This window comes from Pseudophryne corroboree, chromosome 8, assembly GCF_028390025.1.
Source record: "Pseudophryne corroboree isolate aPseCor3 chromosome 8, aPseCor3.hap2, whole genome shotgun sequence".
In the NCBI taxonomy this organism is placed as follows: Eukaryota; Metazoa; Chordata; class Amphibia; order Anura; family Myobatrachidae; genus Pseudophryne; species Pseudophryne corroboree.
The window spans coordinates 461,489,303-461,511,737 of record NC_086451.1 but is presented as its reverse complement, the minus strand read 5'-3'; the positions used below and the strand labels follow the sequence as shown (position 1 = coordinate 461,511,737).

Here is a 22,435-nt window from a genome sequence, read left to right as displayed (position 1 = left end):
TCCCCAAATAAAAGGAGGCAATGACAGGGCCCTCATGGGAAACGCAAAGCCCCGGTATGACGGAGGTGTGGCCAGGTCATGTCTGAGCCTCTATAGCAGGTCCGGGCCTCAGTACCCACCGCCACTCTATTCGCCCATTGCTAATATTCACAAACACCACGTTCCTTTACAGGGCAGTTATTAAAGTGTAGTACTGTACAGAAAACCTGGTGTAACTAGCAGCAAAAACATTTATAAGACTTTAGGGCAATGGTTATACAAATTGTAATTACTCCCCTTTCTCGAATCTCCTCCATTCTCCTCCTGTAACCTAAAGGGCACCAGGGTTGCCATCACAAATTGTGGGGCCCGAAACTGACAAAAGAAACAGGGACCCTCTTCCCCCCCCCAAAAAAAAAAAAAAAATTAAATTCTGCCGTACCGCTCCACCCCTATGTGATGTTATACATTGTAATATTACATATGGGTAAAGTGTTGCGGACCTACAGGAATGGTCCACAGAGAGCTGAAGCAAAGCTGAAGGCTTGTTTTAAGAAGTCCTCCCCCCTGTGTATCAGCCCTCAGTTTCACAGCCTAGTGAAGCTCTCCAGGTATTGATGCTAGGATCCTCTCTGCAAGGGCCCGGTACCACCAGTCCCCACAGTCCCCCCCCCCCCCCCCCGGGTGACTGCCCTGAAGTGCCCAGATCGCATTTGCACGATGCCTTCTCGGGATGCAACGTTACCCATTGCTACAAATGTTCTCCGCCGACTGCGATGAAAGTCACGTCTACTAGTGTTAAACCAAAAATAGATCCCTGCTTGAAACAACCCAACATGACTTTGTACAGTAGCTGCTACAAAGTTGTTTGTTTTCCAGATCTCCTGGTAACTGAGTGAACTGCAAGATGTACAGTAAATGGATTAAATATTCTTAATTACCCAACCCCAATAAGTCTCTAGAAGCGTCCGGAAACATTATTTGCCTCTGAGCGGTAAACTTAAATTTGGCACCTTCAAGCAGCTTTTTATTCTTTTTAGGAAACGTTCCCCTTTAAACAAGTGCAACTTGATCATCTGCTTTAAAATTAAAAGTTTTTAAAATGAATGTGATAAATGCAATATAGAAAAAATACACAAGAAAACCCAGTTTTTACTAATAACTGTAGCTCTGAGGCAACAATAGTATCAAAGGAGGTGAGGGAGATTCGTCTGCAGTAATTCACTATTATTTCCTCCATTTATCTGGGGAACGCAGTGTTTCAGTGCGCACAATCCACAAGCAACTGAAGTGTTTAGATGGAAGTGCACACAAACCATTAGACTAGAGCAAAAGCGTATATGACACAGAACACATTAAGAATAAATATGTCCCCAAGTTATTCAATTAAGGAAGCAGACCATTTTATGAACAACCCCATTTAAATTGTCGACTCTACACACACTGGTAAAACAATAATCTTTAAGGGAAATGTGCGGTGAACTCCGAGTGGCTGCCATGAAAATCTCAGCTGGGATCTGACCCGCGGCCGCTAACTGTCCTTGTCACGTATGTGCATGGATGAGCTTTCATTTATCCCCCCCCGAGCGCTGGTCTACCAAAAGAATTACATTAGGAAGAGACGGCTATTTTAATATTTCTTCAAAGCTGCCTTCATTTACTGGAAGGAGACGGGAGGAAATGAAATCGCTGAACATCTACAAGGTGCTTTAAACACTGAGCAAAGCTAGGAGAAGCGACGCCGATTCATTACGAAGCCAGAGTTGGTAAAATTCTATGCTGGCACTAGCTGTATGGGGGCAAAACACTTACAGGTGGGGGTGGGGTGGGGGGAATAATATAAATAGTTCTAGCAATAAAGTATTTTCCTCGCTCTCATTAGACTAAAATTTAATTTCACTCCAAACACCGCAGCTAATAAGTCACAGGGTTTTACTTGTTATGTTGTCCTATTTGTGCTATTATGCTTTTAGCTGTATGGTGATTAGGCTTCTCAGTATGTATACTTTGAGCTGAAATTAGCTTAGGTTCTGTATTCATGATTAAAGGGAACTATTACATTAAAAAGAATAATAATAGAACAGATGCACTGGAAAAGACAGAATAAATAATGCAATCGCAGGATTGCACTTATAACATTTAAAGGTAACAGTAGATAAAGGACTTGTGTGTGTATATATATGTATATATATATATATATATATATATATATATATATAGATAGAGAGAGAGAGAGAGAGAGAGAGAGAGAGAGAGAATATATATCTTTCTATATCTGTGAAAGCACTCACTCATCACTAGTTCTCTCACTTCCCGATTCGTTAGGAAGATTAAATATAACATAGGTATTCTTCAGGTGGGAAATAGGAAAACTACGTAATTAGAATTTTAATAAACCTCCCCTAAGGGGATGAAAAGGGGGTTGACATAATGATGTCATTACCAATGTGTGGCTTGCGTTGCGTTGCACAATAACGCCCAAACAGACAATCGGATCAAAATTTGGATTGTACCTCCAGTGTGTAGAATTTAATAAACCACAAAAATGGTCCTGTCACTTTTTACCGTATCTGCTACGGGTGCTCCTCGGGTAACGCCAAGAACCATGGATTAATGTTTACTTACATTAAGACATCTCAAATTTACATCTCTATAGATTTACCACATTTTTAACACTCATTTATATTTACAACCGTGAAAATCAGAAACTCCCGTGCAAAGAACGTCTAGAACAGCTAGTACTGTAATATCACAACTCTCCAGCAGGTGGTGCCGTGTCGGACAAGCCTGGTAAATAACTGTTGCAGAGTAACGATCATAGAAATTGTGTATAATGAATAGTGAATGAATACTGCTCATAATATGCAACCTAAATATTTATCTCCCTTTATGAAGCCACCATCATCCAATAAAAATTATTTTTCTATGTTAGAGGGATTCCCATGAGAAGGCAGACCAGCTTCATGGTCCCCGACAACTTTTTAACTTAAGAGGGGGGGTCTGGGTTGTGTGATGATGAGGTTCATGATGAATTGCAACATTATGGATCTACCCCTGCTGTCTAGAGATGGCCTGGCACAGTGGAGGCGGGCCATGATGATGCAATTGACTATGCCCCGCCCTTTGCACCTCCCCGGTCAACCTCCTATCCAGGCAAGTTGCTTTTAATGTGTGGAATGGTGGAGAAGCCCAGTCAGCCATACCACTAAACTGCCCCATTTTGGACCGCGGTCTACCCATCTGTCCTATACGGAAAGGGGATCGGTATGAAATACCTCCAATCAAAATGCAGACGTTCAAAATCCCGACACCAATTGAACAATGGTCAAAATCCCGACATGGACAAAATACCGACATTTAAAATACCGACAAGGTCAAAATACCGACATGTAAAATGCCGACAGGTCAAAATACCGACATGCATTTTTTTTTGTTTTTTTTGTGTGTATGTCAACATAAGTCAACATGGACACCATATAAAGTGTACAAGCGTCCCCTCTCAAGGCTCGCAGCGCTCGCCATGCTTGGGGCACGGTGCCTCGCTGCGCTCGGCACACTATTATATTCCCCCTCCAGGTCCACTGGGATGGTAAAGTATGAACAAGTCGGTCTCAATGAAAAAAATCAGGAAAAACTCATGTCGGTATTTTGACCTGTCGGCATTTTACATGTCGGTATTTTGACCTTGTCGGTATTTTAAATGTCGGTATTTTGTCCATGTTGGGATTTTGACCTTGTCGGGATTTTGACCATCGGTCAATTGGTGTCGGGATTTTGATTGGAGGTAAACTGACTGCATCCCACGGAAAGGCGTTATATTTGGATGAGCAGTGCATTTGTAGGCATTTGTCCGGAACATTTATGTCAGGATGTCCCATCAGGAGCAAAATTTGGTCTATTTTCTTAATGGCTTCTCTGAAAATTTGCCCATGTGGTGCACTCTACGGACAGCACATCGTCATAGCAACAGTAAGAAAATCACTTAAAAAAACTAGTTTGTTGCTTTAGATGACTAATATACAATCCCCGCATCTACAAACAAGCCTAAGACACAGTTGGCTAAATGAATATAAAACACTGCCTCACCCATGTGAAAGGCAAAGCTAACCCCAGCACATCATAGGGATCACCCATCCCTACGCGTAGGTCATTGATTGTGCCGTTGCTGCGGCCAGTATTGGAGGTTGTCTGAGCTGTACTGAGTCAGTGCTGAAGGCCGTTACTTACAGGTAATATGTTCTTCAATCCGCATCTCAAGAATTCATTCCTCAGATGTATCCTGAAATCCAGATCATCCGGCGAGGTCAACAAAGCATTTATAAACTGCATACAGGAGACCTACAGACAGAAGGCGAAAAGAGGAAATATGAGCCAGTATAACACGCATCTAATTACTGATAAAGAATAGTTAAGTGTATGATAAAAACAAGTGTTTTTAATTATGATGCCCACAGAACTCAAAGGTATCATTCATATCCCTTGCCAGATGCTCAGACTGGCTACTTAAGTTACTGCAGTGTACATTTGGATCCCGAAAGGTAATTATCAATGGACATGTACTGTGTATGTATGAAGATGTGTAAATACCTGTAGATAAGCAGAGTATTCATTTGATCACTTCCATAGGGGAATAAGAATCCATGAATTTCCATGGACAAGAAATTATTTTCAGGGAGTGCTCTGGGGAGTCCAAACAATGGCACACTGACCCTCAGGGAGCCAGAACAATGGGGCACTGACCCTCAGGACACAGGACAATGGGGCACTGACCCTCAGGGAGCTGGAACAATAGGGCACTGACCCTCAGGACGCAAGGACAATGGGGCACTGACCCTCAGGGAGCCGGAACAATGGCACACTGACCCTCAGGGAGCCGGAACAATGGCACACTGACCCTCAGGGAGCCGGAACAATAGCGCACTGACCCTCAAACAGCCGGAACAATGGCGCACTGACCCTCAGGGAGCCAGAACAATGGGGCACTGACCCTCAGGGAGCCAGAACAATGGGGCACTGACCCTCAGGGAGCCGGAACAATGGGGCACTGACCCTCAGGACACCAGGACAATGGGGCACTGACCCTCAGGGAGCTGGAACAATGGGGCACTGACCCTCTGGACGCCGGAACAATGGCACACTGACCCTCAGGGAGCCAGAACAATGGCACACTGACCCTCAGGGAGCAGGAACAATGGCACACTGACCCTCAGGGAGCCGGAACAATGGCGCACTGACCCTCATGGAGCCGGAACAATGGGGCACTGACCCTCAGGGAGCCGGAACAATGGGGCACTGACCCTCAGGGAGCTGGAACAATGGGGCACTGACCCTCAGGACACCAGGACAATGGGGCACTGACCCTCAGGGAGCTGGAACAATGGGGCACTGACCCTCAGGACGCCGGAACAATGGCACACTGACCCTCAGGGAGCCAGAACAATGGCACACTGACCCTCAGGGAGCAGGAACAATGGCACACTGACCCTCAGGGAGCCGGAACAATGGCGCACTGACCCTCATGGAGCCGGAACAATGGGGCACTGACCCTCAGGGAGCCGGAACAATGGGGCACTGACCCTCAGGACACCAGGACAATGGGGCACTGACCCTCAGGGAGCTGGAACAATGGGGCACTGACCCTCAGGACGCCGGAACAATGGCACACTGACCCTCAGGGAGCCAGAACAATGGCACACTGACCCTCAGGGAGCCAGAACAATGGCACACTGACCCTCAGGGAGCAGGAACAATGGCACACTGACCCTCAGGGAGCCAGAACAATGGCGCACTGACCCTCATGGAGCCGGAACAATGGGGCACTGACCCTCAGGGAGCCGGAACAATGGGGCACTGACCCTCAGGACACCAGGACAATGGGGCACTGACCCTCAGGGAGCTGGAACAATGGGGCACTGACCCTCAGGACGCCGGAACAATGGCACACTGACCCTCAGGGAGCCGGAACAATGGCGCACTGACCCTCAGGGAGCCAGAACAATAGCGCACTGACCCTCAGGGAGCCAGAACGATGGCGCACTGACCCTTAGGGAGCCAGAACGATGGGGCACTGACCCTCAGGGAGCCAGAACAATGGTGCACTGACCCTTAGGGAGCCGGAACGATGGGGCACTGACCCTCAGGGAGCCAGAACAATGGCGCACTGACCCTTAGGGAGCCGGAACGATGGGGCACTGACCCTCAGGGAGCCGGAACGATGGGGCACTGACCCTCAGGGAGTCGGAACAATGGGGCACTGACCCTCAGGGAGCCAGAACAATGGGGCACTGACCCTCAGGGAGCCGGAACAATGGGGCACTGACCCTCAGGGAGCTGGAACAATGGGGCACTGACCCTCAGGGAGCTGGAACAATGGGGCACTGACCCTCAGGGAGCTGGAACGATGGGGCACTGGCCCTCAGAAAATCTGAATTTTCTGAAGACACCCCTTGGGTACAGGGACTACCAAGACCGTTTCGGGATCACATCATTCTCAATAGTGACAACTAAGGTCTCTATACAGATTAACATATTTAGTATTAGACAAAGCTTTTTTTTTCTTTTTGTTAGAAGTCTAGGTTTTACACAATTGTGTTTCTGTAAGCAAGTATCTATAGTAACACAAACACACAAATAATAGCTAAGCATTAAATTACCGCTACTCTAACGTGAAAGAAATGGAAACAGCAAATTAAAACAAATAAATCTTATAAGCATTATTAACAAGAATATTTTTTCAGTAAATTTTAAGTGCAGCTTATTTAACTGAACAAAATGAACTGAACTCTGCATGACCGAGTAATAATGGATACAATGGCCCAGACGGGTCTCCTTTGACTTAAACACATTATATTATACATATAAAAAAGGAATCCACTATTGCAACTACAAATAATGCAACGACAGTAGAGCAATAATAATCTGTTATGTATATACTGTATCAGAGGTTAATATATAAATATATATATATATTTATTGAGGGTCTTAAACTGTATATACTCTGAAATCGTGCACTCCTACAATGGTGGGGCGGAATTATAGTCAATATTATGAAGTATAATAGTATTTCAGATGAAAGTGATGGTAAAAATGCAAGTGTTTTTCCATTTTTACTGATGAAGAACAGGTCTTAAAATAGTGTTTTTGCATCAGGATTATTCTTTGGCTTGGACCCGTCATATAACCACATCATCACTGTATCATCACTGTGTCTGCTGGGACAAGCTGCGTTCTCCTACAGCTCATAGACAGGACTGAACAAGCCCAACGCCACGTCCACTATCCGATTAACAAAGACTACAGGGGCCATATGCTCAAATTGTCTTTTGCCAGCAGAAATCCTGGCTTAATGGATTGTGTTTGTGTATTACCAGCGGACGGCACATTTCCATCAAAAACATGTTAAAGAGTCTTGTTGTTACTTCCACCAACAAGAAGTCTTATTAAAGGTCAGGCATTTGGTGCACCTTCATACAACTTGGTTTTTGTTCAAGGCTGCCGGATCTTTATTTTAAAACTGGTTAACCTGCACCCTCTGGAAAAAGAAAGGTCATTTACAGAATAATTGGCTTTGAAATATTCTGGGACTCTTTAGGAGGTAGGAGAAAGTCCAGGTGACGGGTGAGAATTTGCACCTGGATAAACCAATTTGGGATGCAAGGGGTGAAAATGACCTGTGCATTGCATGCAGGGAAAATGTCTGCATTAACATGTAGCACACAAGTAATGGGCAGCAGTATATTATACACTGCAATTTAGTTTTGAGCTAGGAGACCATCCCCCTCCCCCTCTAAATCTGTCGGCACATTTATTTAATTTGCACCCCCGTCTGGGTAACATAGTTTCGTCAAGGTTTAAATCTCCCCTTCTGGAAGAACTTACTCTTACTGTGCCTCTGGATGAAGCCCTGTGCAATGGTGGAAGCTTCTGCATATTGGCCTGGCGTAGAGACCAGCGCACGTGGGCCCTTTATATTTACGACCATTATTTATATAATGGCAGGAGGTTCCGTTAGCATGTTACAGCTAGATATTTCACATTTTCTTTTTTATTATTAAGATACTTTTTAGATACCGCCACTAAGTAAAACACGCGTCATCTAGATAGTATAATGATTACACGCCCAATTCTGCAATAAGACCAGGTATGTGGCAATTTGCAATCATTCCAGAAATCTTGCCGTTATTTGGAATCAAAATGAAAACTGTATTTTGTCATATTTAAACCATACAGCTACGTTCTATGGTTGCGTAATAACTGTCTTTTGTAAACTTATATAACACAAATTATACTGTGCTATATATATACTGTATGTACAAACAATATTTTATAGTGTTGTCTTGAGTACTGCTACAGCAATAATGTTAATTCGCAAGAATCCCATCTAGACGGGTTCCCTTGGTACTGCGGGAAGAGCTTGGCTCGCCCTTGTATCATCACCTTCACCTCAAAATAAAGCAAACACAATCACAGGATCCGTCCCTCTATCACTTAAACACCGCTTTTCATATTGCCTTGTAAAGATTACAAAAGCGTCTCTGTCAGGCGGCCTTAACCTCTGAGGGTAGAGTCAGCTACTCAATCATTATCTCATTCTACAAGTGATTCCAGGACTTGACTTTTACCCCTTTGCCAACATCCGCAGCTTAAATAAATACGTGCGCACAATTCTCACTCTCAGATCATTTCCTGAGGACCTTGCAGCACAACACGGGGGGAATCATATGTACTTTACGGGGAGTTATTGCTCCTCTTTGCTTTTTGCTGCGTTTTAGTGGATTGTTACTTGAATAAAACAGTGATTTAATGGGTGGGTTCTTGCATGCCCCACATAGTCAAACATCAAGCTTAGGGGGAACTTACGGCAAAAATTACCAATGCACTGAGCTTCAGTGACTGAAATTGGGCTTGGGCACAACTATATACATATATTAGCCTCAGGACAAAGGGGCAGATGGGCAACTATAGCCTCTATTGGCCAGGCTGCAAAGTGATTTAGTCAGAGGGCAATCTTAAGAAATAGAAGCTACCTTGGAAATAGGAAATGTCCATACAGTTCAGATAACCTCTTTGGCTGAGGAGTGTTGGTGCCAGAATGTGCTACGGTACAGTAGGGTACCCTACGCTGGGGTACAGTATGTTCCAGTAATGTGGAGCAATAATGTTTGGAAGGAAGACAAACTGCCCAAGAAATATTGCCTACAGGGATACAACTGCATACCGAAACAAAACATTTGCTGCCTTGAGCAAGTCCGTAGGTGCAAGACCAGCACTATTATAAGGAGAACTTTGGCGGTTGCCTTGGGCACCAATGGTCAATAGGTGACCAGACCAACACTGAGAGTCAACATCTCTTACATGGCCACTCACAGAGGGGAAATAGGAGTCGTGATGGTGTGTGGGAGAGTGGGGCTAGGCTTATAACCCCCCACTTGCAAACAAGACATTTTCCCCAATTTGTTTGCATGTGTTGGGTGGGGGGCGGGGACATTTTTTTTTCTACAAACATTGGACAGTGGCATGACCACACCCATAACGTGCCCAGGATACACAGCTCATTCCGATTACAAACTCACCAATGTCGGGATGTTGTCACTGACCACCCATCTCCAACTCACTAAGTTAAATAGTGGGAGGGCTGTCTCCGAGGGAGTGGGAGGGGTCTCCGAGGGAGTGGGAGGGCTGTCTCTGAGGGAGTGGGAGGGCTGTCTCTGAGGGAGTGGGAGGGCTATCTCCGAGGGAGTGGGAGGGCTGTCTCCAAGGGAGTGGGCACTAATGTTGCTTCTGCATAAGTGGTGACAGAGATTTATGCAATTAATTTTTCGCTCGCTGATTAAAGGCACATTTCAACTTCACAATAATTAATGCCCATTTTGGGGTTATGGCTCCCTGTGAAATACTCTGCACCTCCCTGATCTCACAATAATCCCAGCATCCCAATATAGGCAATTAGTTAGTGTGATGTTAATAACTATTTTAAAAGTTGGCCCCAAATCTGAAACATTTGACCCTGCAAATTTTTATACTTGGAAATGTTCAATATTAAACCCTACAGAACCTAGTACGATGCCTCTCTCTCTGCATATTGCAGGCAATCTTTAATGTCTATTATAAGGGGTCAATCCAATTAGGCACCAGTTGCGAGTTGTTTCATGAAACTCAGATATTCGAACGAATGAGCGCTCCAGAGAATTCTCCAATCCAATTAGAAATGCCTATTCACAGTACTCGCAGAGTCGCAGCGGGGGGTTGCAAATGGTCAGCCATATGCGATGTGAGTGCATGAAAAAGTAGGGTGACCTTCCTAGTTCCCAAAAAAGGACAATTTCATTTGCAGAATCATAAGGAAAATACTGGATAATTTGAAACTGTTAAATGGCTGATTTGTGCATTTTGTAAACAATAAAAAAAATAAAAAAATACAAAAAGAAAACTTTTTGTCATTTACTTTCATACGGAAAAGAACGAAAAATGCAAATAAAGTAGGGGGGAAAAAAAGATGCTTTACGGGTACTTTGAGGTGACTTTAAAAAAATGTTAACAAAAAAATATAAAAAGCATTTATTTAAAAAAAAAAACGCCAAATTTGGGGTGCAAAAAGCAATGAAAAGGTTGAGTTGGGGGTATTTGAGGCAATATTATAAAAAAGAAATAAAAATGAAATGCAATTAATGGACTAATTAAGCTAATTGGAATCTTCCAATTGCCAAATTAGTCATTAGGGTATGGGGGTGTACAAGGGGTTCTACAGGTTGCGTCGGCATGTGAACCTTAAAGTAAGGATTTTTCCCCAGTGAGGTGTGAATGGAAAATTGCAAATTTACTCTGCCTGGATCAGTGCGATTTTCTAATTGGATTGCAAAATGTGAATTAGCAGAGAAAACGGTAACTCGCACCTAATGGGATTGACCCCTAATTCTCACTTTCATGTTTATATCTAGGAAACATAAGTATTTTTACTTAATAATAAAATAAGTCGCACAACAAATATTATTATGGGCACTGTAATGTACGGGGATCTGTCTAGGCAATATGGCATGTGGAATCTCTGCGTACACTATTACAGAAATGCGTATTTCAGGCTCCATGGTGTAAAATATTGTCCTTCACCCTCAAAGGTCCCGTAAGATAAACGGCTCTTTAGAGTCTAGGCGACTCTGTTAGTAACACTGCAGGCTGAGCCTATAGACAGTCACTGGGTAAAATATGAGAATCTTTCCGTTTCTCTGCATCAGGAAGTCGGCTGTGTGCCGACGGTCACATACATCATGCTTTTATTAAAATCACCATGATATATGTGAATTAATAGAAGCAACATTAAGTAGCCTATTACCAATGTGACCGAACTGTAATAAATCATGGTTAGTCCCGGGGATACGGTTTAATGGACCAGTACTGTCAGTGGATTTCTTCCGAAAGGTCATGTCCATAGAGGTGGGAAGGTTATTGTCCTGTTTCAAGCTATCCGAACGGTTTTTAGATAAAATAGCATTTTTCAATGGGGAGAATATAAAGCCCAATATCAATTTTGAAACCTGTAAAATGTTCATAGCTCAAGAGTCAGAATATAAAAGGAATATTTCAGGTGTCTTCACGTCGTGATTTGCAACCACGATATCCATATTGCAATAGAATGTGGTACCCCAACATCGCCAATTTTCCTGCACACCGTTGTGGTACACAGGAGGCTTAGGGGGCCAATCTCTGTTGAACGGTAGGAACAGGTGACACTGTAAAGAAATTAATTTGCTGGGTTTTGGCTAAGCATCCAGCCATTGGGATTCTGGCACAGTTAGTAACGCTGGATTTTGGCTAGGCATCCAGCCATTGGGATTCTGGCACAGTTAGTAACGCTGGATTTCGGGCACAGCTAGTAATGCTGGATTTTGGCTAGGCATCCAGCCATTGGGATTTTGGTTAGGCACCCAGCCATAGGGATTCTGGCACAGTTAGTAACACTGGATTACGGCTAGGCATCCAGCCATTGGGATTCTGGCACAGCTAGTAATGCTGGATTTTGGCTAGGCACCCAGCCATTGGGACTCTGGCACAGTTGGTAATGCTGGATTTTGGCTAGGCACCCAGCCATTGGGACTCTGGCACAGTTGGTAATGCTGGATTTTGGCTAGGCATCCATCCATTGGGATTCTGGCACAGTTAGTAACACTGGATTATGGCTAGGCATCCAACCATTGGGATTCTGACACAGTTAGTAACGCTGGATTTCGGCTAAGCATCCAGCCATTGGGATTCTGGCACAGTTAGTAACACTAGATTTCGCGCACAGTTAGTAATGCTGGATTTTGGCTAGGCATCCAGCCATTGGGATTCTGGCACAGTTAGTAATGCTGGATTTTGGCTAGGCATCCATCCATTGGGATTCTGGCACAGTTAGTAATGCTGGATTTTGGCTAGGCATCCAGCCATTGGGATTTTGATTAGGCACCCAGCCATAGGGATTCTGGCACAGTTAATAACACTGGATTACGGCTAGGCATCCATGCATTGGGATTTTGGCTAGGCATCCAGCCATTGAAATTCTGGAACAGTTAGTAATGCTGGATTTTGGCTAGGCATCCAGGTATTGGGATTCTGGCACAGTTAGTAACGCTGGATTTTGGCTAGGCACCCAGCCATTGGGATTCTGGCACAGTTCGTAATGCTAGATTATGGCTAAGCATCCATCCATTGGGCTTCTGGCACAGTTAGTAGCGCTGGATTTCAGCTATGCATCCAGCCATTGGGATTCTGGCACAGTTAGTAACGCTGGATTTCTGCTAAGCATCCAGCCATTGGGATTCTGGCACAGTTAGTAATGCTGGATTTTGGCTAGGCATCCAGCCATTGGGATTTTGGCTAGGCACCCAGCCATTGGGATTCTGGCACAGTTAGTAACACTGGATTATGGCTAGGCATCCAGGCATTGGGATTCTGGCACAGTTAGTAATGCTGATTTTGGCTAGGCATCCAGCCATTGGGATTTTGATTAGGCACCCAGCCATAGGGATTCTGGCACAGTTAGTAACACTGGATTACGGCTAGGCATCCATGCATTGGGATTTTGGCTAAGCATCCAGCCATTGAAATTCTGGAACAGTTAGTAATGCTGGATTTTGGCTAGGCATCCAGGTATTGGGATTCTGGCACAGCTAGTAATGCTGGATTTTGGCTAGGCACCCAGCCATTGGGATTCTGGCACAGTTAGTAACACTGGATTATGGCTAGGCATCCAACCATTGGGATTCTGACACAGTTAGTAACGCTGGATTTCGGCTAAGCATCCGGCCATTGGGATTCTGGCACAGTTAGTAACGCTAGATTTCGGGCACAGTTAGTAATGCTGGATTTTGGCTAGGCATCCAGCCATTGGGATTCTGGCACAGTTAGTAATGCTGGATTTTGGCTAGGCATCCAGCCATTGGGATTTTGATTAGGCACCCAGCCATAGGGATTCTGGCACAGTTAGTAACACTGGATTACGGCTAGGCATCCATGCATTGGGATTTTGGCTAGGCATCCAGCCATTGAAATTCTGGAACAGTTAGTAATGCTGGATTTAGGCTAGGCATCCAGCCATTGGGATTTTGATTAGGCACCCAGCCATAAGGATTCAGGCACAGTTAGTAACACTGGATTACGGCTAGGCATCCAGGCATTGGGATTTTGGCTAGGCATCCAGCCATTGAAATTCTGGAACAGTTAGTAATGCTGGATTTTGGCTAGGCATCCAGGTATTGGGATTCTGCCACAGTTAGTAACGCTGGATTTTGGCTAGGCATCCAGCCATTGGATTCTGGCACAGTTAGTAATGCTGGATTTTGGCTAGGCATCCAGACATTGGGATTTTGGCTAGGCACCCAGCCATTGGGATTATGGCAGAGTTAGTAATGCTGGATTTTGGCTAGGCATCAAGCCATTGGGATTATGGCACAGTTAGTAATGCTGGATTTTGGCTAGGCATCCAGGTATTGGGATTCTGGCACAGTTAGTAACGCTGGATTTTGGCTAAGCATCCATCCATTGGGCTTCTGGCACAGTTAGTAGCGCTGGATTTCAGCTATGCATCCAGCCATTGGGATTCTGGCATAGTTAGTAGCGCTGGATTTCAGCTATGCATCCAGCCATTGGGATTCTGGCACAGTTGGTAATGCTGGATTTTGGCTAGGCACCCAGCCATTGGGATTCTGGCACAGTTAGTAACGCTGGATTTCCGCTAAGCATCCAGCCATTGGGATTCTGGCACAGTTAGTAACGCTGGATTTTGGGCACCGTTGGTAATGCTGGATTTTGGCTAGGCATGCATCCATTGGGATTCTGGCACAGTTAGTAATGCTGGATTTCAGGTATGCATCCAGCCATTGGGATTCTGGCAGAGTTAGTAATGCTGGATTTTGGCTAGGCATCCAGCCATTGGGATTTTGGCTAGGCACCCAGCCATTGGGATTCTGGCACAGTTAGTAACACTGGATTACGGCTAGGCATCCAGGCATTGGGATTCTGGCACAGTTAGTAATGCTGGATTTTGGCTAGGCATCCAGCCATTGGGATTCTGGCACAGTTAGTAATGCTGGATTTTGGCTAGGCATCCAGGTATTGGGCTTCTGGCACAGTTAGTAACACTGGATTATGGCTAGGCATCCATCCATTGGGCTTCTGGCACAGTTAGTATCACTGGATTATGGCTAGGCATCCAGCGATTGGGATTCTGGCACAGTTAGTATCGCTGGATTTCGGCTAGGCAGCCAGCCATTGGGATTCTGGCACAGTTAGTATCGCTGGATTTCGGCTAGGCATCCAGCCATTGGGATTCTGGCACAGTTAGTATCGCTGGATTTCGGCTAGGCATCCAGCCATTGGGATTCTGGCACAGTAAGTAATGCTGGAATTTGGCTAGGCATCCAGGTATTGGGCTTCTGGCATAGTTAGTAACACTGGATTATGGCTAGGCATCCATCCATTGGGCTTCTAGCACAGTTAGTATCGCTGGATTTCGGCTAGGCATCCATCCATTGGGCTTCTGGCACAGTTAGTAGCGCTGGATTTCAGCTATGCATCCAGCCATTGGGATTCTGGCATAGTTAGTAGCGCTGGATTTCAGCTATGCATCCAGCCATTGGGATTCTGGCACAGTTGGTAATGCTGGATTTTGGCTAGGCACCCATCCATTGGGCTTCTGGCACAGTTAGTATCACTGGATTATGGCTAGGCATCCATCCATTGGGCTTCTGGCACAGTTAGTATCGCTGGATTATGGCTAGGCATCCAGCGATTGGGATTCTGGCACAGTTAGTATCGCTGGATTTCGGCTAGGCAGCCAGCCATTGGGATTCTGGCACAGTTAGTATCGCTGGATTTCGGCTAGGCATCCAGCCATTGGGATTCTGGCACAGTTAGTATCGCTGGATTTCGGCTAGGCATCCAGCCATTGGGATTCTGGCACAGTAAGTAATGCTGGAATTTGGCTAGGCAGCCAGCCAGCCATTGGGATTCTGGCACAGTTATTATCGCTGGATTATGGCTAGGCATCCAGCCATTGGGATTCGGGCACAGTTAGTATCGCTGGATTTCGGCTAGGCAGCCAGCCATTGGGATTCTGGCACAGTTATTATCGCTGGATTTCGGCTAGGCATCCAGCCATTGGGATTCTGGCACAGTTAATATCGCTGGATTATGGCTAGGCATCCAGGTATTGGGTTTCTGGCACAGTTAGTATCGCTGGATTTCGGATAGGCAGCCAGCCAGCCATTGGGATTCTGGCACAGTTAGTATCGCTGGATTTCGGCTAGGCAGCCAGCCATTGGGATTCTGGCACAGTTAGTATCGCTGGATTTCGGCTAGGCATCCAGCCATTGGGATTCTGGGACAGTTAGTATCGCTGGATTTCGGCTAGGCATCCAGCCATTGGGATTCTGGCACAGTAAGTAATGCTGGAATTTGGCTAGGCATCCAGGTATTGGGCTTCTGGCATAGTTAGTAACACTGGATTATGGCTAGGCATCCATCCATTGGGCTTCTAGCACAGTTAGTATCGCTGGATTTCGGCTAGGCATCCATCCATTGGGCTTCTGGCACAGTTAGTAGCGCTGGATTTCAGCTATGCATCCAGCCATTGGGATTCTGGCATAGTTAGTAGCGCTGGATTTCAGCTATGCATCCAGCCATTGGGATTCTGGCACAGTTGGTAATGCTGGATTTTGGCTAGGCACCCATCCATTGGGCTTCTGGCACAGTTAGTATCACTGGATTATGGCTAGGCATCCATCCATTGGGCTTCTGGCACAGTTAGTATCGCTGGATTATGGCTAGGCATCCAGCGATTGGGATTCTGGCACAGTTAGTATCGCTGGATTTCGGCTAGGCAGCCAGCCATTGGGATTCTGGCACAGTTCGTATCGCTGGATTTCGGCTAGGCATCCAGCCATTGGGATTCTGGCACAGTTAGTATCGCTGGATTTCGGCTAGGCATCCAGCCATTGGGATTCTGGCACAGTAAGTAATGCTGGAATTTGGCTAGGCATCCAGGTATTGGGCTTCTGGCATAGTTAGTAACACTGGATTATGGCTAGGCATCCATCCATTGGGCTTCTAGCACAGTTAGTATCGCTGGATTATGGCTAGGCATCCAGCCATTGGGATTGGGGCACAGTTAGTATCGCTGGATTTCGGCTAGGCAGCCAGCCATTGGGATTCTGGCACAGTTATTATCGCTGGATTTCGGCTAGGCATCCAGCCATTGGGATTCTGGCACAGTTAATATCGCTGGATTATGGCTAGGCATCCAGGTATTGGGTTTCTGGCACAGTTAGTATCGCTGGATTTCGGCTAGGCAGCCAGCCAGCCATTGGGATTCTGGCACAGTTAGTATCGCTGGATTTCGGCTAGGCAGCCAGCCATTGGGATTCTGGCACAGTTAGTATCGCTGGATTTCGGCTAGGCATCCAGCCATTGGGATTCTGGGACAGTTAGTATCGCTGGATTTCGGCTAGGCATCCAGCCATTGGGATTCTGGCACAGTAAGTAATGCTGGAATTTGGCTAGGCATCCAGGTATTGGGCTTCTGGCATAGTTAGTAACACTGGATTATGGCTAGGCATCCATCCATTGGGCTTCTAGCACAGTTAGTATCGCTGGATTTCGGCTAGGCATCCATCCATTGGGCTTCTGGCACAGTTGGTAATGCTGGATTTTGGCTAGGCACCCATCCATTGGGCTTCTGGCACAGTTAGTATCACTGGATTATGGCTAGGCATCCATCCATTGGGCTTCTGGCACAGTTAGTATCGCTGGATTATGGCTAGGCATCCAGCGATTGGGATTCTGGCACAGTTAGTATCGCTGGATTTCGGCTAGGCAGCCAGCCATTGGGATTCTGGCACAGTTCGTATCGCTGGATTTCGGCTAGGCATCCAGCCATTGGGATTCTGGCACAGTTAGTATCGCTGGATTTCGGCTAGGCATCCAGCCATTGGGATTCTGGCACAGTAAGTAATGCTGGAATTTGGCTAGGCATCCAGGTATTGGGCTTCTGGCATAGTTAGTAACACTGGATTATGGCTAGGCATCCATCCATTGGGCTTCTAGCACAGTTAGTATCGCTGGATTATGGCTAGGCATCCAGCCATTGGGATTCGGGCACAGTTATTATCGCTGGATTTCGGCTAGGCATCCAGCCATTGGGATTCTGGCACAGTTAGTATCGCTGGATTTCGGCTAGGCATCCAGCCATTGGGATTCTGGCACAGTTAATATCGCTGGATTATGGCTAGGCATCCAGGTATTAGGCTTCTGGCACAGTTAGTAACACTGGATTATGGCTAGGCATCCAGGTATTGGGTTTCTGGCACAGTTAGTATCGCTGGATTTCGGCTGGGCAGCCAGCCAGCCATTGGGATTCTGGCACAGTTATTATCGCTGGATTTCGGCTAGGCATCCAGTCATCTGGACTTTGGCACAGTTAGTATCGCTGGATTGCTGCTTGGCACCCAGCAGTTTTTTCTTATATGGAATGAATAACTGAAGATCCTCTTTGGAAGTTGAGCATGCTAAATTGTTGTGCTAGGAGCAGTGAAGTGGTTAAGCGACCGGTCACTTATTTGCAGCAGATATTGTGCACAATTTAAAAGATTTCCAACTCGGCACATGTGCTATTAAACAAAGCAAGCAGTAAGTGGCTGAACACAAAGCAATAATCTCCAAGAACACAGTCATTATCAATGGTTAATGTCCCATGGCAAAGGTGGCCGTTTGTAAAATTCTAACAAAACCGTCGTTAGCTGTGTTAACAACCAATTTCAGAGGCAAAGGCAGTTACACAAAGTTCTCTGCAACAGTAAAACAGAGATACAGCAGTTGGGAAGCCAATAATAGAATGGCTTTTAACGATTCCACACTGTTTATAAATATGTTCTATGTTAAAATGTCCGAGAATACGGTTATTGGTGGGAAGACATATGGCCGTGTAATTATAATCATGGTGTTACAATGGTCCAAAGTTACTCGCCTCGTCTCTGGCAGAGCTGGCGCAGTGAGGATGCAGGGCTGGCGGTGGGCAAGCGGCACATAAGTCACAGCTCCCAGCCAAACGCAGAGCTACAAATCTTCTGACACTGATCGACAATTAGCGACGACGACTGATCTGCTGCAAGTTACGCGGTGGAAGGAAAATATCTGACTTGTAGGAAAGGATAACTAAACAGATGCACTTTGCTAGCAAAATAAACAGGGCTCTTGTGAACACAGCAAATAGTATTCACAAGGGATGCATGTCGTAAATGATTGGGTGTGCTGGTTTAGTACTGTGTCCCCTGGTATAGCATTCACAAGTCATTGGGAGCCCTGATCTAGTATTCACAAGTGACTGGGAACCCTGATTTAGTATTCACAAGTGATTGGAAGTCATGATTTACTATTCACAAGTGATTGGGAGCCCTGATTTAGTATTCACAAGTGATTGGGAGCCCTGATTTAGTATTCACAAGTGATTGGGAGCCCTGATTTAGTATTCACAAGTGATTGGGAGCCCTGATTTAGTATTCACAAGTGATTGGGAGCCCTGATTTAGTATTCACAAGTGATTGGGAGCCCTGATTTAGTATTCACAAGTGATTGGGAGACAGTGGCCGACCCAAGGGGTGGCTCTTTTGGAGTTGATGGCTCATCACTCCTGCTGTGGCATCAGGGACCCACACTAATCCACCGGGAAAAAGAGTGTGAGTTATAGGTAGAGACTGCCCTGATCTCCTCCCCACTGATCAGCCACGGTTGTGATTACTGATCTAGTGATTCCCTCCCCTCATCACAAGTGATTGGGAGCCATGATTTAGTATTCACGAGTGATTGTGAGCCAGTGGTGGACCCAAGTGGTAGCACTTTTGGAGCTCATGGCTCATCACTCCTGCTGTGGCATCAGGGAACCACACTAAATCACCGGGAAAAGAGTGTGAGTTATAGGGAGTGACTGCCCTGATTTCCCCTCACTGATCCGCTACTGTTGTGATCACCGATCTAGCGATACTCTCCCCTCATCACAAGTGATTGTGGGCAGAGATGCAGTATCCACAAGTGATCATCTTTACACATTTAGCATTCAGATGTGATTATGCAGTAACTTAAATACCACATCAGTCACTTCTAAATGTAAACTAATTGCAGACATTCATCTGTGACAGTTAAATCAGTCCTGTTTCCTCGCTGTATAGATCAGGTCATGTATGATGCAATTAAATATCAGGGATGCTAAACCCATTAGTATATAACACTGTTGCATATTTCCGGCTGAATTATTCCCTGATAACTACATATTGCGTTTCGTTCACTAAAATTCCTGACTTATTTGTGATTGGCTGTCTGTGCTGGATGTAAGCTGGTAGAGCCAATCACACAACAGGGTGAAGGGACGGCGCTCTGGATGGCCCATAATACGTACGAATCAGGGAATCCCGCAGCTGTGTGAAGGCCTCCTTTATTATTACAGAGGAACAGTATACCCCATGCATAACCGTCATAATATAATGAATGATCTACTACACACAGATACAGAACGCTCTTACAGAGCCGCTCGCACATTTTCCAGCACTCTTCCCATCCAGGGGGAGGCGCAAGAGAGAGATACTTGCTGCATAAGCACTACAGACGTACCTGCACGTGAAGGGCCTCATGGTTCTCCAATCCTTCCACAATCAGCGCAAAACGTTCCTTATTGTTTATTTCCGCAGCTGTGCTGATCGCTTCCAGGAGCTTATCCAGGCTGGGAAAAATGAAACAAGAAGCAGCAATATGAAACTCGCCGAAACAACCGTTGCAAACTCCTTAAAATATTCCTTACCAACAATTTCCTATAAGAATGAACTTGAGGCAAACGTTATTTGTTCAACTGGATCAAAACGCGAAAATAATAGTGCCTGGCGGAAAATGGGAAATATCACAAATATTTTAGGTTCGTCAGCCAGTGGATCCCTCTCTGGAACAATTTGCAAAAAAAGTACCCCAAAGGCGGCTATAGGATAACGCCCTCTGGAGATTCTGAAGCTTGGTGAATCCAAATGCATAGCAGCCCCTATAGAAACTTATGGGGACTACATTTGCTGTTGGAAATGGAGCGACAGCAACAAACATTGGGGATATCGGATGCAATCCCTCAATGGTAGATCTTGGGGATGCTTACTATTTGACGGTTCCCAATTAAAAATGCAGACCCCATAGGTTTCTAACTTCTATGGAGGCTGCTATAAAGTCGGACTTACCATGCTTTGGAATGCGAGGAGGACGTCTACAGATGTTCGCCAACAGAAGCCTATGAGCTACTATTTTGCAAATTCATCTGGAGAGATATCAGCTCCCAGTGAGGCCACATATTGGAGCTGTGGGGAAGACGACCCTAACCAGGATGCAGTGTGATAACCGTACATTATTACACTGATTCCAGCTCTATCCCACGAAAGGGTCTTATCGGAGCAACACTAATAGCAAATTTGGATGAAAATATTAACTTTCCCATTGCAAATCTACACAAAAAAAATTATAAAACCCCATAAAAAAATGTGGATTGTGATAAATATTCCCCACAATGCTGCGTATACACTAGACCGACTTGATGGCAAATCCGTCATTGCGCCAACAGAATGGCTGATTCAGGTAAGCCTATACACTTACCGATTGGCCGCATAATTTGTCGTCACAGCTGGGCTGGCACTTGAATTTGCCTGCTCAGCTGTGACGTCAGTTCTTGCAGCAAGTGTACGGGAGGTCAGCGGACTGCCCGTACACACAGGCAGATAACGTTCTGATATATCGGCCATTCGCTCTAACAGACAATATATCGGCCAATGTGTACCCAGCTCCTTAGACATAAATTAATGGTATGAGTGAAAGTGTTGTATGTTCAGCCTATACCCAAATTCCTTTCCTGATCATATATACTTACATGTTGTCCTCCCCAACTATGCAAATGGCGGATAAAACCTTCAAGATCTCAGTCATCATATTGGCCTGTCTGGGATCAATAGCTCTCGCCAACAGAAGCAGGCTTCTCTCTTCTCCCAGCATCCGTTCCAGCCCATACTGTCAAAGAGATAACAGTCATTTATTTCATTATTCCTCACATCATGTGCTGTGGAACGTATTACTAGATAAAGTCACTCAGGTTTCTTTTCTTACCATTGCTATACTTTGAATTAAATACTGTAAGCGATCACTTAAACAGCAGATGGAGCATGAATTGTGAGACAAACAACGGGACGTTGCACCCTGCACGCCAGAAGCACAATATTCAGATAATCGCATCATTTGTCTTAACTAAACATGCTCTAACTGTACAGGAAGAGTTCTGTCAAACTAACTCTATCATCTTTATAGTCTATATAATCTGAAACTTAATCAAATAAATCTGTGTTAAGCATCAGGTGGTAGAAAAGAAAAAAAATGGAACTTGAGTGAATGACTGTCTAGTCTCCTAGGTAACAATCACTATAAATGACTTGTTTTTAAAGGGACGCTATAAAGGGCATTTTTTGGTTTGATACTGTACATATATGTAGGGATGGCCATCGGTGGGTTGTTCATCGATGGTACCATTGATTGATGACCTCGATGGTACCATTGATGACCTCGATGGTGTGAAACCATCTGTAAGAGATCCATAGATGGTTTCACCTACCAATGGTCACCTCTGATTTAGTGTTTAATGAACTGCAGGACAATAAGAGTCAGGGGGCAGGGCTTCTTGGGTGTCGGGGGAGGGGCTAGGCTCAGTGTCCCGACATCTTGGAGAATAAAAAAAAAAATTCGGTAGCTCTGGATCATCGGTAGCTCTGGACCATCTGGTTCTCCTCCACTTATGGTAAAAGTAGTCACCATTGGTCATAGACCATCGATGACTCAAATCATTGATGGTTGATGGCCATACCTATGCATATGGTAATTCCTATATTTTATTTGTAACACAAATTTAGACACATTGCTG

At 45.3% G+C, this 22,435-nt stretch overlaps 1 protein-coding gene across 8 annotated transcripts in view; it reads right to left on the bottom strand.

Annotated features, from left to right (window-relative positions):
- Positions 1 to 22,435, bottom strand: part of DIAPH2 (diaphanous related formin 2) — a 1,435,719-nt gene that overhangs the window by 973,463 nt on the left and 439,821 nt on the right. For all 8 annotated transcript variants that reach the window (XM_063938356.1, XM_063938358.1, XM_063938359.1 and 5 more), the window contains 3 exons: positions 21,398 to 21,534; positions 20,113 to 20,221; positions 4,207 to 4,317 (listed from right to left, as the gene is read on the bottom strand). In XM_063938356.1, coding sequence (XP_063794426.1) covers positions 4,207 to 4,317; positions 20,113 to 20,221; positions 21,398 to 21,534 — 357 coding nt within the window. The remainder of the gene's footprint in view (positions 1 to 4,206; positions 4,318 to 20,112; positions 20,222 to 21,397; positions 21,535 to 22,435) is intronic.